Source organism: Poeciliopsis prolifica, unplaced genomic scaffold (genome assembly GCF_027474105.1).
Source record: "Poeciliopsis prolifica strain line A6 unplaced genomic scaffold, Auburn_PproV2 SCAFFOLD014, whole genome shotgun sequence".
In the NCBI taxonomy this organism is placed as follows: Eukaryota; Metazoa; Chordata; class Actinopteri; order Cyprinodontiformes; family Poeciliidae; genus Poeciliopsis; species Poeciliopsis prolifica.
The window spans coordinates 3,658,829-3,674,194 of record NW_026562389.1 but is presented as its reverse complement, the minus strand read 5'-3'; the positions used below and the strand labels follow the sequence as shown (position 1 = coordinate 3,674,194).

The 15,366-nt window shown below is 43.8% G+C and overlaps 1 protein-coding gene across 3 annotated transcripts in view; it reads right to left on the bottom strand.

Annotated features, from left to right (window-relative positions):
- Window positions 1–15,366, bottom strand: part of sema6a (sema domain, transmembrane domain (TM), and cytoplasmic domain, (semaphorin) 6A) — a 136,171-nt gene that overhangs the window by 17,042 nt on the left and 103,763 nt on the right. The window contains exons 14-19 of one of the 3 annotated variants that reach the window (XM_055039200.1): window positions 14,477–14,617; window positions 14,291–14,368; window positions 5,313–5,371; window positions 4,513–4,533; window positions 4,269–4,289; window positions 1,387–1,542 (exon numbers count right to left, since the gene is read on the bottom strand). In XM_055039200.1, coding sequence (XP_054895175.1) covers window positions 1,387–1,542; window positions 4,269–4,289; window positions 4,513–4,533; window positions 5,313–5,371; window positions 14,291–14,368; window positions 14,477–14,617 — 476 coding nt within the window. The remainder of the gene's footprint in view (window positions 1–1,386; window positions 1,543–4,268; window positions 4,290–4,512; window positions 4,534–5,312; window positions 5,372–14,290; window positions 14,369–14,476; window positions 14,618–15,366) is intronic. The other 2 variants (XM_055039201.1, XM_055039202.1) reach the window with 2 other exon arrangements.

The following is a 15,366-nucleotide window of genomic DNA, read 5'->3' as shown; positions in this document are numbered from 1 at the left end:
GTTTAACCCTTTCATCACTTCTTATGTCTTTCCTTCAACAGTTTAATTTTGCTGTGAGAGAATTATGAATAACTAAATGTTTCTCTTTAGAGAGTTCTCAACCTGAGCTGTGAATGTTTTTAGCTCCTCCAGAGTCACAACAGGCCTTTCGGCAGCTTCATTGATTGACGCTCTCCCTGCCCCGCCTGTCAGTTTACTGTCATGCATTGATAAGTTGCTGAATTTATTTAGTAAATATTCAAAGCTGGGGCTGTTGTTTGATAACCAAACCCTGTTTGAGCTGATCTGCAACATCACAGGACAGCTGCACTCATACCGACATTAAATTATGCACAGCTGGGCTCTTATTTTCTAATTAAATGATTTCTTGAGATAGTTTGTTGCTCTTTTATTCATGGCTATTAAAAGGCTAAAAACAATTGCGTAGTGTAGTTTCTATATTTATATTTTTAAGGTGTAAAATAAAAAAAAATGCATTTTACTCCATTTAACTGTAATGTCCTTTGACTTATGTTGGTCAATCACATAAAATCCATAAAAAATACATTGACTCTTGTCTGTGGAAATATTCAGTAGGTTTGAATAAGTTGGCAAGAGGCTGTATTATTTTATTATCAATTAATTTTTATAGCCTGTATTTTTAACAATGTTGAAGCTGGTTCTAATTGCAGAACCATGAACAAGTGACGTGTTGCTTTAATAGGGTGTGTTATACGTCGGTCTGTCCCGTCATAATGAACTGGCGGCCCTCCAGAGACCTTTAAATTCCCCCCTTTCGATTGGTCCCTACTCTCCTCCTCCTCTGTCCTTTTCTCTGTGACTCATTTATCCGGCAAGCTGCCCTTGAGGCGGCACAGCATTAAGCAGGTTGTTAACACAGGAGAAAAAAGGGCGTTCAATGTCATGTCACTGTGTCGCGAAAGATGGCACAGCCGGCGACCGGCCCATCTTCTCGAGGAAATAAATACATCGCCATTTTCCTTTTCAGAGTGTAATGGTCTGGATATTACATCTCCTATGGGACATTACAGTCCACATATAATAAATCCACATCACTCTGCGTGTGCGCGTGGAGTTGGGTGTGTGTCCTAATGAGCGCTGAGAGTGTAGGTGCACATGGGTGAACGTGTGTCATCTCACTTGTTTGCTACTTTTCTGCAGCGGGTTTTTCGTGCACAGCATAAGGCAATTTGTCCCCTAGAGAGAAAACCATCCACCATCTATACACCGCGTCAGCTGGAAGCAGCAAGGCACCCGTAAATCTCAATTACATAAACCTCCCCTACCCCCTTCCACTTTACATCCCCACCCTTCCCCCTCATTAGCCTGTTGCCACAGGCGACAAAGGACCAAACTGACTGATTTCTGTTACGTTCCAAGGCTTACCAGTGGCTTCAGGTTGAGTCTGAGAGGGCACCGCCACGTAAGGGTCCTCTCCTTTGTCTGAACTCATAGGGGGGTCCTTCCGCCCCAGGGGCCCCTCGGCTGCCTCGGGGAGGGCCGAGGTGGGAAGTGAAAGGGTGTGATGATGGTGATGGTGGCCTGTCAGACACAGCACAGGTTAACTTCTGCTCAGAGCAAACAGGACCAAGCTCCAGTGCACACAGGCACAGACAGACCATCTAGATTGCTCACACACACATATATACACACGCATTCGCTCCTCACATGCATAAACACACACTCAGACATCTGCTGGGCTGTGAGAGTTAACAAGGTGTTTCCCTCGTGACCCTCTGCAGCTCATTACCGATTACATGTGTGTTTCTAAGGATTGACACGTTTCCTCTTCCTGTCATTTTCCTGCGTCTCTATCTTTCTCCCCGCCCCCACCCCGTCCTGTTCAGATTGACTTGTCAGATCTCTGCTGGGTCTGTCAGATGATAATTTCTCCACTGTAACCACAGGGTGCCCTGCTTTCATATGTAGGACAAAAGACAAACTTTCTCCTCATTGGTCCTGTTGAGGTTTCTGCCTGTAGCTGCTCTTTAACTACAAAGAAGCCTTTAACTCCTGCTGTTTTTTTGTATACTTTTGTTCATTTTGATTAGTTTTGGAGATGTGAAGTTAAATGTGCGGAGCTACAAAACTGATCTGGAACTTGGCGTAAACTTCTTGAACTTTCAGAGTGACTCAGATTCAACGCTTTGTAAAAGCAATCAGCCAAACTGCCTGAACTTGAGCTACTTTACTAATAAGAATGGGTGAACATGTTCATCTGTAAATGCAAATATTTGTAATGAATGGTTTTATAAAGCATTGAATCAGAGGAGGTGAATGCAAATGCACTCCACATTTCAGATTTGTCAAAAAGTTTGAAAACCACCAATCATTTTTCTTCCACTCTACTTTCCTTGTTGGTCCATCGCAACAAATCTCAGTGAAATAGAAATGTGAGATGTAGATGTGAACCCCTTTACAAGGCACTGTGAGCTCTTCTGTGGGTGATGGATCATGGGTATCTCTCTCCTGTTTACATTCAGACATTGCTTACACCGTCAGTTTTCCCTCCACCCCCCTTTCTTATGCTTCTCATTGTTCTTCATGAGCAGAATTTATGCATAAGCTTTGTTTGACTGTATTTTCGAACCGTGACAATCACATTACCATCCCACATGCTAACAGTTAAGCCCCCCTACACAGTTTTGCTCCTATAAATGGGATATAGCATGATGTATTTAAGCCACATGGCAAGAAGAAGAAAAAAAAAAAAGAGCCCTCGATTAAGAGCGACGACGCTTTTATCTACATCGGCTCTGCAGATCTCTTCCCCCAGTTACCGCGTTTGACAAGCCCTCTCCATGGAGGAGGTGACAGCATGGGAGTGTGTGTTTGTTTGAGGATGTGCACATTCAATATGTGTTTACGCTTGTGTTTGAAGACGGGGAGGCGACGCCAGGAGACTGCTCACAACAGACCCCCCTCGCAGAACGCCACTCAAGGCCTCCTCCTCTTCTGTGTGGCGTGGCAATCATTAAAATGATTTATTTAACTATTGGCCCAAGGCTGAGAGATTAGTGTGACAGGCCTATTTTATAATTCATACCCCCACCAACAGGGGAAGTGCAATTCAGGCAGATGACACACATACAGGGAGCCCAGAGACTCTGCACTTCTTCTGAGATCAGGAGGGGGAAAAAAATCTGCCAACGGATGCACATCCCTCTCTTTCTACAGATTAAAGAGAGGCGAGAGTGTCTCGTCTGGAGTAAAAAAGATGAGATTTTAGAGGGTGTAATAATTTATCTTAAAATCCATATCAACCGCCAACAGATAGATAGAGGGTTAGTGGAAATGGCTGGGACCGAGTCTGGATGCAGTAAACCGGGTGTGAGTTTTTGTCAGTGGCTCAAAACACACATCTCTAAGCATATTGCACATGAGCAGGGTGAGCACACCAACACAGATGCTTTTTGGATGACCCTGGATCTCCAAAAAGAAGGGAGAATCACAGTGGGAGTACAGCCACAGGGGGGTGAGTGAGAGGGCTTGCTGGAGAGACTTCAAAATATCTATTCTCGTCATTCTGCATGGATCTGACCGTTTTGATCTGGCAGCTGCGAGGCACTCTGTGTGTATGTGTGTGTTTGAGAGAGAGCGAGATGGAGCTGAGAGGGATTCACTAAAACGAGCTAATTTGTCCTGTGATTAGATAAAGAATATCTTTGTAAGTTTACATGTAGATGAGAGTGGCTTTGCTTCAAGTATCAGCTACTCAGGGATGATTCTGATATCACGGGCCAGCACATTTTCAAAGCCCAAATTGCAGACGACTTTCTCATTTTTCATCCCGTAGATACTAAAGTGAAAATACCAAAGTTTACTACTAAAGCTTCCTGGAAAGGTGATAGATGTGTTTATGGATAACCAGATGTATAATTATTTGATGGATGGGACAGAAAAACATACATATGAATAAAGCTGTGTGATGATGTTTGGTGTGCATAAACACACTCTCAACTGGCCTGGTTAACATCTCGCTCTCTCTATCGACACCAGACTAATGCACATAGCGAAGAACTTCCTCACTATCAAAGCCTTTAACCACTGACAACCAGATCCATCCAATTAACAAAGCAAAGGTCATAGCTAATCAATGCTGGAGCACAAGCAGAGGAGGAAAATGAAGTTACTATCACAGAGCGAGGGAGAAAAATGTCCAATAAACTAAGGGAATTAGTATCAAAGATGAAAGATTTTGATCTCTTCCACCTTTAAACACCAAAAGGAACTACAAAAGAGCGTGAAAGTGACAGACTTTCTATTACCTTCATAACCGGAAGGGATGTCTATCAGAAAGAAAGGAATGAAATCAATTTGGTTAAAGCCTGGAATCGTTAATAATCAGTCCTTACACATGTGGGAGGAGATTTTCATTTGCTTGAGAGGGCAAGACTGACTAATCTGATGAAGAGGTGTGGCTGAAGTTAAAGATTTAGGGGGAAAAGGATGGAGCTTCAAACTGCATCCTTTTTGAGTTTGATTACCGTGAGGTGGATGAGGAACACTTACCATTCAGTGCCACAAATGTATCTGCAGAGAAAAAGAAGAAAACCAAAAGGCAACCTGTTATTGTGGGCATTAAAAGGGAGCTTATACGCTTTAACACAAAGGAAAACCCTGACTTTTAAAGTAATTCAGAGATGGCTGGCAGCTCCATATTCTCTTTCTGTTCAATCAAAGGCAATTTTTCAGGGTTCTACAGCTGATAAAGCTATACTGCTCTGGGTTAGCTTGTAAACACACAAATGAAAGCGAAGGAGAAAATTATAGCTTTCATAGAGTTATTTATTCAATAACAAACATGTTTTAAAGTTTCAGGAGAATATCAATGGGGGGAACCATGTTTTCAAATGCTGACAGAGTGCATTTGGTCTTGAGAAGAACAAATATACTGTCTCAAAGTGTGAAGTATAAAAGTCAACCTTTTAACTTTGAATAGTCTTTTTTTCTTACAGTCAGTATAACAGTTTCTGACTTTTCACATCTGCAAACTCAGTGTGTTGCTGATTTGTTTGTGTTTTTGAGGAAATTCTCAAAAAGAAACTCAGTGTTTGCCCAATGGGACACAGGGCTCTATTGACCAGGGACTGGAGAAACAGCGGGGAAAGACACAAGAGGACAAGAGCTGAAAGGGACAGATGGATGGAAAAAGCTTGAAAGAGGGAATTGTAGGGCCAGAACAGACGGGAGAAGAAAAAGGTGACGGCAGCAAAGAAGGAATCGATGGGCTGAGAGGTGAGCGGAGTTAGAGGTGGTGAGGGAGGTTTGGAAAAGAGGAGGATAGATAAGAGTGAAGAGGGCTTGCTTACTTTGGCAGTCTCCCAGGCCATCTGTGTTACCATGGTCCACGTCCTGCTCGAAGGCTGATCTGCAGGGAACAGAGACATCATAGTCAGTGGCGGAAAACGGGGCACGCCACACCCAACAAAGCTATGGGAAAGCTAACACAGAAACACACTAGAGATAGCACAAGCTGGAAACACAGCAAAGGATGTAGAAAGTCCTATGCTGTGCTGGAAGCAAAGTACACCTGGCAGGCACCCTGGAGACCTGAATCAGTGATAATACAGACGCCAGACAGTGAAGTAAATATCTAGAACAAGAGCTGTTGCTTGGAGTGTTGAAAATAGTCTTTCTCTATGATTGATGTTGTTAGGCTTGTAAAATGACTAACATTTTGTAAGGTTGTGTTTTTAGAATAGAATAGAATAGAATAGAATAGAATAGAATAGAATAGCATTTATTGTCATTGAACAGGATTCAACGAAATTTCTATTGCAACTCCCGTGCAAAAGTCAAAAAATACAATATTAAATAAACAAATACACAATAATAATAATATATACAACTAATTAACTAAAGGCACTAAACCACACGAAAGAAGAGGCAGCAGGGTCAATTATGGTAAAGTGCAGATGATGTGCAGTGCAAGTGCAGAACAATATGGCTGTGTGGGGGTAGGGGTGTGGGGGGGGGGTGTATGTGAGGTTATGATATGTGTGGGAGGGGGCGGCAGGGAGTAATGGCTCTGACGGCTGTGGGGAAGAAACTGTTTCTCAGTCTGTTTGTTGTAGTCCGTATATTCCTGTACCGCTTGCCTGATGGCAGCGGCACAAACAGTCTGTGGCCCGGGTGGCTGGAATCCATGGCTATGGATCCAGCTCTCTTCTTGACCCGGCCTATGTAAATAGAGTCCAGGTCCGGGAGGGGGCATCCCACAATGCCTTGTGCTGTTCTCACCACCCGTGTCAGTTGTTTCCTCTCCAGTGCTGTGCAGCTACCGTACCACACAGTCACGTTGAGGCAGAGGACGCTCTCGATCGTCGCCCTGTAAAAGTTCACGAGCAGCCGTGAGGAAAGTCCAGCACGTCTCAGTTTCCTGAGGAAGAAGAGCCTTTGTTGTGCTTTCTTCACCAGGTGGGAGGTGTTGGTATTCCAGGAGAGGTCAGACGTGATGTGGAGGCCCAGGAACTTGATGTTGTCCACACGCTCCACCTCTTCTCCATCTATGAGAAGGGGAGTGTGACCCGTCCTCCTGGACCTTCTGTAGTCCACAATGACCTCCTTGGTCTTCCCTGTGTTCAGCACCAAGTTATTGGCTGAACACCACTGAGTGAGCTGCAGAATCTCCTCTCTGTAGTGGGTCTCGTTGTTGTCTGAAATGAGACCCACTACTGTTGTGTCGTCCGCGAACTTGACGACTGTGTTGGTGGGGTGGATGGCAACGCAGTCGTGTGTAAACAGGGTGAAGAGAGCTGGGCTGAGAACACAGCCCTGCGGTGTGCCTGTGTTGAGGACCAGTGGGGACGATGTTGAGCCACCTATTCTCACCACCTGAGGCCTGTTGGTGAGGAAGTCTCTGATCCAGTGGCACAGTGAAGCAGGCAGCCCCACCTTGAGTAGCTTCAGCACCAGCTTGTCTGGGATGACGGTGTTAAATGCTGAGCTGAAGTCTACAAATAGCATCCTGACGTAAGTGTTGGGATGCTGCAGATGGGTCAGGGCTGTGTGCAGAGTGATGGAGACAGCATCCTCTGTTGACCGGTTCGCTCTGTAGGCGAACTGAAGGCTGTCCAGGTCTGCAGGGATGAAGTGTCTGATGTACCTCAGAAGAATCCTCTCAAAGCACTTCATGATCACCGGGGTCAGAGCGATGGGCCGGTAATCGTTCGGGCTGGTGATGGTCGTCTTCTTCGGTACAGGGATGATGGTGGAAGACTTGAGACACTCAGGAACCATGGTGAACTGTAGGGACAGATTGAAAATGTCCAGAAACACTCCTGCCAGCTGGTCGGCGCACGTTTTCAGCGTCTGGCCTGACACCTTGTCCGGTCCTGTAGCTTTGTGGGTGTTGATCCTCCTCAGGGTGGACGTCACCTGGTGCTGCTGCAGGACGAGAGGCTGGTACTGCTCTTCCAGTCGGGGTAGATGTACAGCTTCTCTGCTGCCCACTGTGTCAAAGCGGGCAAAGAAGCTGTTTAAGGTGTCAGGCAGGGTGGGGTCGCGGCTGGTCAGCTGAGTGCTGTGTTTGTAGTCCGTCATGGTCCTGATGCCTCTCCACATGCTTCGGGGGTTGTTGTTGATGAAGTGTTCCTCAATCCGCTGTTTGTACTGGAGCTTGGCCTGCTTAATTCCTTTTTTCAGTTCCGACCGGGCCCTGCTATAAGCCAACCTGTCTCCAGATCTGTAGGCAGCATCCCGGGCTTTCAGCAGGGCCCGTACTGTGTTGTCCAGCCATGGTTTCTGGTTTGGAAACACTTTTATGGTCTTAACAGGGAGGACAGCATCGGTGCAGAACTGAATATAGGACAGAACGGACGATGAGTATTCCTCCAAGTCTGCTCCGTCCCTGAACACACTCCAGTCTGTGTGCTCAAAGCAGTCCTGAAGTGCAGAGGAGGCCTCCTCAGTCCAGACCTGAACTATTCTGGTGGTCGGCTTAGTTCTGCAGGCCAGAGGCTTGTAGACAGGAATCAGCTCCACTGAGATGTGGTCAGACATGCCCAGATGTGGACCTGCTACAGCCTTGTAGGCTCCGGGGTATTGCAGTAAACCTGATCCAAAATGTTATTGTCTCTGGTGGGAAAGTTTATGAACTTGTGGAATTTGGGAAACACAGCCTTCAGTTCCACGTGGTTAAAGTCCCCCGCCACAATCATGGCCGCCTCCGGGTTGGAGTTCATCTGCCCGCTGATCAGGCAGTATAGCTCCTCTAATGCTAACTTAGCATTAGCCCGCGGTGGTATGTAGACGGCCACGATCACAATGGACGAGAGTTCTCTCACCAACTTGAAGGGTCTGCATTTCACCGCCAGATATTCCAAGTCAGGAGAGCAGAATGTGCCGACAGAGTGTGTGGCTGTACACCAGGCATTGTGTACATACAATGCCAAACCTCCGCCTCTGCTCTTACCCGAAGCTGCCGTCCGATCCGCCCGGAACAGAGCGCGCCCGTTATCTCCACCGCTGAGTCTGGGATGTTTTCATCCAGCCAGGTCTCTGTGACAACAGTCACACAGCTGTCCATCCGGCGAGAGATAATTCGGAGTCGCACCTCGTCGATTTTGTTGACGAGGGACCTGGCGTTAGCGAGGAAGAGGCTGGGGAGGGCCGGTCTGTGAGGGTTAGCTTGTAGCCTTGCACGCACGCCGGCTCTCTTGCCCCTCTTTTGTTTGCGCTGCCTCCTCCGTCGCCTTCGCAGCAGGGGGGGAATGATCATAGTTCCAGGTGTTCGAAGCAGCTCTGGAGGAATAAAGTCCAGCTTGGTGGGTGTGTGAAGTCCAAACTGTGCCCCTATGTTCCACAGTTCTGATCTGCTATAAGTTGTCAAGGCTTCCAGTAGTGTGTTTATGGCAGAGGAGGAGATAACACACAGCAACTTAGAGCACATTGAAGTTATATACAGTGGTAGGAGTTTGTCCCGTTACCAGCGGGTCCCTGGTTTGGACTTCAGCTTCAGTCAGTGGTGAGAGGCTCCGGTGGCACCTTGCTGCAGACAGACTACCCCAGGACAGCTATGGCTACAACGTAGCTTACCACCATTACCATAAAAATGGATGTGTGAAGATCTTTGGATCTCTTGGACTTAACAAAGTGTTACAATTACAGGTCATTTACCTTTTATAAGCTAGAATCAGAGAAATGCCTGAAATCAGTGTTTCAGCTGCAAGTTGGAAAACAAGCAGGGATTCTACTTCATGACGCACAACAAGATTATTTCTTTCACCCTGAGGCTGGATTTATGTTGTTTAGTCAGAAGGCAGTTTTATCCAAACTTTGGTATATATTGCTAACTTGTGCTAAGTGTAGTGCTATATGATCTTGTTATGGTGCAGTACTGATGGAATATAGCACTATCATCAGCTTAGCTTAGCATTAGGGGCTTGCTGAAAGCTCATTAATTTTCCTCTTGCACTTTTGTCAAGTCAAGAAGAGTATAAACTCTAACTTTAGATTACAACAAAAGCATTGCTTATAAATGAAAGAGCCGACGGGTGAATGTGTTATTTCTATATTTCTCACTATTTTTGCTAAGTTAAACAGGAGAGTTTTGCTGCTTTTAGCTTCCTATCCAATCTATAAACATGAGAGCATGATCAATTTTCACATGTAACTCCTTGCAAGAAAAAAAAAAAGTCAATTTCCCAATTTATTTTCATGAGTGCTTCACATTGTGCAATCTTTTCCCATCTATGCTCCATCTGACTTTATCTAGCTTGAGAAGTAATCTGAGTGTGTAGTACAATCACATGGGCTGAGAGGAGAGCAGTGGGGGGTAACCATACTTGAGGGCCATCATATGACAGAGTAAGAAAGATTGAGACTGGGATATGTTATTTTCTGATGCAGTCTGCACCGAGACATGTTTTCTTCCTGAAAGACCACCAAGCAAGCTGTAAAGAGATCTGTGAAACAGAGCGAACCAACTGTCGACCAGGATCACGGTCACGCATGACAGTTTTTCACGGCCCACCTCGATTCCTTCCCCTGTACTCCTCCTCCTCTGTCTGTCCACCCGTCTCTCATCTTCCTCACCCTCCACTGGTCACAATCATTGCATAAAGGAGATTATTTTCCAAAACACCGTCACCCTTCCCTTGTGTGGAAAAATGTAGACCTCACAAGCTCAGGTGATTTTTGTAAGACAAGCAGAGCTTTCCATCACTTTAGAGAAACTTGAAGCCACAACACTGAAACTTTACAAGAAGAATAACGTGTTCTGGTATTCACGTAAATACCTCAGCTATTACCGTCACCCTATCGGTGGCGGACTGAGACTGACAGTAATGGCCCACCCTGCAAAGGCTTTGAATTTTTCTTTTTTCACAAAAATGTAAAAAAAGAAAGTGGAAAAACTATTTTGCTTTTAGAAAAGAAATCTGAAAACTATTATATATATTCAACTTCCTTTGGTCAATTCTTTGTGGAAGCACCTTTTGATGCAACTAATGCGATTGCCTTGACTTTCCCTGGGCCATTCTCACAATATTAATTTGCTTTAAACTAAATAATTCTGCTGTAGTTCTACATAGCTTGGATTTTGTTTTATAACCTATGTATCATCTCCTCCACTTCCTCTCTAACATGTTCGCTGTGCTTATTGGTCCTCATGACGGTCTTTGTTTACCAATGTTTTAAAAAAAACACTCAGAAGCCTTCTCAAAAGCAGATTTATTTCACAAAGTTGACCTATTATTAGGTGACTCCCAAAAACACGTGACTGCACTGGATTTTATTTAAGGGTATCAGCATGAAGAATGAAGACATACATGCAAACCACTCAAAATTGAAAACCACATCTAAGTCCTTCTCAATTTACAATTTTGCAGTGAGAGTTATGTATGAGTACAACATATTGGTCTCCTATTAAACAGGATTTCTTCAATAACAAATTCCTTTTAAAATCCAGTACTCAACAATAAGAGTAGCATCCTATCTTCATATCTGAAACATCAGTTGATCTGTCGATCAGATTTTCTTATCGTCCTCAGGCACAAAGTAGAGACAGAGTGATGAAACTAAGAGCACAGAGAGTCAAAACACTGATATCTGACAAACGCTCATCACAGGCATTTTACTGCTCTGCCTTGAAATGCTGTGTATTTCCAAGAGCCTTGTTGTCATGGTTTCCCATATAGGTTGACTTTTTACATCATCAACTGTAGTGAGATGAAGCTTACATGGTCTAAATCCCACTTGATTTGAGATGAATTGAGTTTACAGATGTGGCATCTGGGGTTTGCTCGGCACATGGAGTGAATGAACCTTCAGTTAAGGAGGTCATCCTCACAGTGGCTGCATTACAGCTTCTGAAATGCAGTGTGTCTGAATGCAACACTGCAGGCAGTCCAGTCAGGGTTAAGAGCCCATTGCCACAGTATGATGTTATACATATTTAAATCAAACTGGAGATGTGCTGCACGAATCTGGAGGGAACCAGGAATGGTGTTTATTATTTATCAACTAGCATCGGATATGATTATTATACTAGATGAGAAGTTGTATGCAGGGGACTTGGTTGCTGAAATGTGGGTCAGGCATAATGGCATCAATTATTCATATCAGAGGTGAACTGAAAGGCAGGGATTTTACTGTACATACAGTGTGATGCAAGTAAAGGTAAATGACAGCTATACAGGTTGGTCCTGTATAGCTGTCATTTACCTTTTTAATTTATAGCTTTCACTTCATCGAGTCTCAAACCAGCATATGGGGCCATAATATCTGCGTCTGTTCATATGATAGGCTGATTACAGCAACACAACTGTGCAGCTATTTCACAAAACACCAACCATTCAGAATCAGGTGCAATTTTATGCATGAAAAAAGGGGGTGACTCGGGACCATATTGCAAAAGGCTAGAGCACAAGCTGTTTGCAGGCAGTAGGTATAAGAGGCATAACTACACATGGGAAAGCTGGCACGCTACCATTGGGGCCAGATGGAAGAAGTAAAGGAGGGGAGGGTGGCAAGAGAGGAAGAGTGTGTTGGAGGAAAGTAGAGGGATAAAAATAGATACACGGGCAGGAATGGACATAAGCAGGTAAGACAAGTTATTTGCAAGAAAATATAAATCAGACCGCTTTAACAACAGACACCACCAGGATAAACGCTATTTATCTCTCGCTTTTAGATATTCTGCTATATGAAGCAAGAGTGCAATAAGATCTCAGTCCTAAAACGGATGATTCTACATTAAATAAGAAGCCTTTAAAATTATAATTGAGATTCACAAAACACAGAAATGAAACCTTCTTTGTGTTTTTTTTTTTTTTTTTTTGGCTTTAGGACCACCTAAGAATTAGATGAGTATAAAAACCACTATATATAATTCTCATCTTTATTCTGCAATCATCAGAATAAAGATGATTGCAGAATAAGACTTGTGACCTGTCTTCATCTGAGTCACAAGTGAACACTTCAACAGGGCGGGTGATTATAGGCAACGGGATGCAGGTGTGCATTATTCATTGGAAGTCTAGAACAAGCAATGTGAGAAGCACATTGGTCAAAATAAGGGCAGAGCTTACCTGTCGAAACATTGTTTTCATAAATTTAGCAAAATAGAGCTAATAACTGATTCATGAGATCCAACAATTTCGACTTTGTTTTTCTGAATTTGCTGCTAAAACCTTTGTCTTTTATTGTCTCATGACCATCAATGCCTCTCTTAATGCATCTGATTTGAATCCTGCAGCACAGTGGAAACTGTCAGGATTGTCAGGGAATAATGATTGAATGGGAAGCGTCTGTTGGTTTATGCGTGTTCTGTGTTCATGAGGCCCATTAGCATGCAAAACCAGTCAGTTTTGAAGGAGAAGAGTCAAACTCATTCATCGTCAAAAAGCCAGTGGAGCAGCAGTCCCTTTTTATGACTTCATCTGTTTAATGTTTTTTCCCACCACAGACCTTCTCATGCTGTTTATTCAGAAAGTATAATCTGGTTCTGTGTCATAAGTACAGCCACAAAATTATAGCTGCAGCGGCCATCAGACTTTCCCCAGCACTGTACCCAATCCCAGGCTTTGGGCAAACAACACTTTCCATTCATTCATCTTTCCAGCAATCCTGCCGCTGCAGGCAGTTGCATTTACACACCGTAAAATTAGACAAATTGACAGAGGAATGGCAAGTTTTACAAAAAAAAGTGGAATTTGACCAAGTCCAGAGGTCTGGTGTAGGTGAAACTGATAAAGCACTGACACTCAAGAGCCTCAGTTGTTTCAATGCAGGAAAAAGATGCCGTGCTTCTGAAGGATTATGGGTGAATGTTTGTTGAGGTAGAATAAATTCAGAATCAATTATTCAAAAATACTGTTGATTAATACTTATTTGAGGGGGGAGGGGGGTGGCACTCCAATCACAATAATTCCCTGGAAAACTTCACAAAAAGCCACATTTCATAAAATGTTTCAGGACTAAACAGCAGCAGCAGCATGTTAGCAGGCAAAAGTATGAGGGACCAATGGTGCAGAAACGAAAGGAGCTCTTCCGATCATTCCTGTTTAGTGACAAAACACTGTTTTGTTACTACAGTTGGCAGTCAATGAGCAACATGTGTGTTAACCACAGGTGATGGCTGACTAATTAGACAGCTTATATCAGCTTGTTATATTCCCAATATTAAGCTATAAAAAGCAGAATGGAAAAATGCATAATATTCTGTGCAATAAGCATTTTTGGATAAAAATTACTACTTGTGCAGGAAATTAATAAAATACTAATAATTAGACATGCATGACTGATTCATAGTTTTTCTTGAGGTCTTACCTGCTGATTCTGATTATTTGACCTGACAGTCTCCAGTTAAATAAAGGAGAAAATTGGCCCATGAATTGGGACATCTTTGATGATAATAATGATAATACAAGAAATATTATGTTGATAATATTGCAAAATGTTTCATTATTTAGACAAGTTTTAGTCCAGCTTTAATTTGCAGGCTACGTTCTACAACTTCTACGTTCACTTGAGATACATGTCTTCAATTTATTATAAAAAACAATAACATCCATTTATGGTCTAATAGAGATGATGGAGAAGGAGTGCGTCTTATTTTAGTTGCTGTAGTAATTCCTGTAATTAGATATCATAAAACTGTCATTTTACCTAATAACTGTTCTTCATAGAATGACATTGTTCCAATAGACCATCCCTAGTTCCTGTAAAGCATTATAGATCTGAGGCCTGGTGATTTGATATAGTCAACCTCTATAATGCCCCTCATTTTTATGTGTCTTTCAAAATCTTTTGCATGTTGCATGTGATTTCACCTCTCTTTACTTACTTGGTGTTGGTAGTCACTTGTCGACAGGCACCTTCTGACACCCAACCACAGTACGGGTCCCTGGAGGCTATGCAGGATCTGACGGACGGCCACATCAACCATTATTAACATCACATATTTTACAAACTGGAATTATTTGCAAGTTTTTTTCAGCAAACAGATTTAAAGGGTGGAATTCCCACATACTTCTTGCATCTTCCATGCCTTTCACAGCGAGACAGCGGCACTTTGACCACACAGGAGGTGAAAGCCACCCACAGAGCGTTACTCTTGCTGTCTATCTGCATCCCGATGATGCGCTTGTCTTCCACACCATCTATACTGCACCTACAAAAGCCAAAAGAGAGGGTCAAATGTACTTATTAAATGTTTGATTTATATTTTAATGCAATGAAAAAGACCAAAGAAAGGTCAGGACAACACAATAAGATTAAGAAGAGATTTAAGAGTTAGTTTCAAGAACAAAGTACGCAGATTAAGATGTAGCAGTCAGACAAACTGTGGACTCAGCAAGAAAACGGATAATGCTAGCCAAGTGTACATGAGGTCAGGAGCAGAGTGGGAGATAAAGAGAGATAAGGAAAAGGGTGATACGGATACAACAGATAAACAGACAGATGGGCGCTGTGAGCAGTCAGCACCACTTAAGTGTAAAATCCACCAACAGTGACTCAAGCCCATCCATCCCTTCTGCACGGGACCACTCCTCCACCCCCGTTAGCCGACTTTGTCTCCACAGCCCCACAGGAGCACGGTCTAATCCCTCTGGGGTGTGTCGAGCATCCTTCTATCCTGTCTTCCCCTCTGTCCTGCCATCCCACTTCTGGGATTTAATCTCCTGTTCACAGAGCTCTGGTCCTGCATTATCGCTCGCAATTAGGGCTTAGAGTCCATCTAGACGGGGTAATGCACAACAATCGGGCCTGCGCTGATCTAGCTGGCCAGGCAGGGAGGCAAAGTCACTTACTGTACGCGACTGAAGCCAGATGGCCAGCAGCCGGTGAATGCTCTGCAGCAGCCAACAGGAGCGAGGAGGAAGAAAGAAGGGAGCGAGTTGGAAGAGGGTGAGGAAGAGA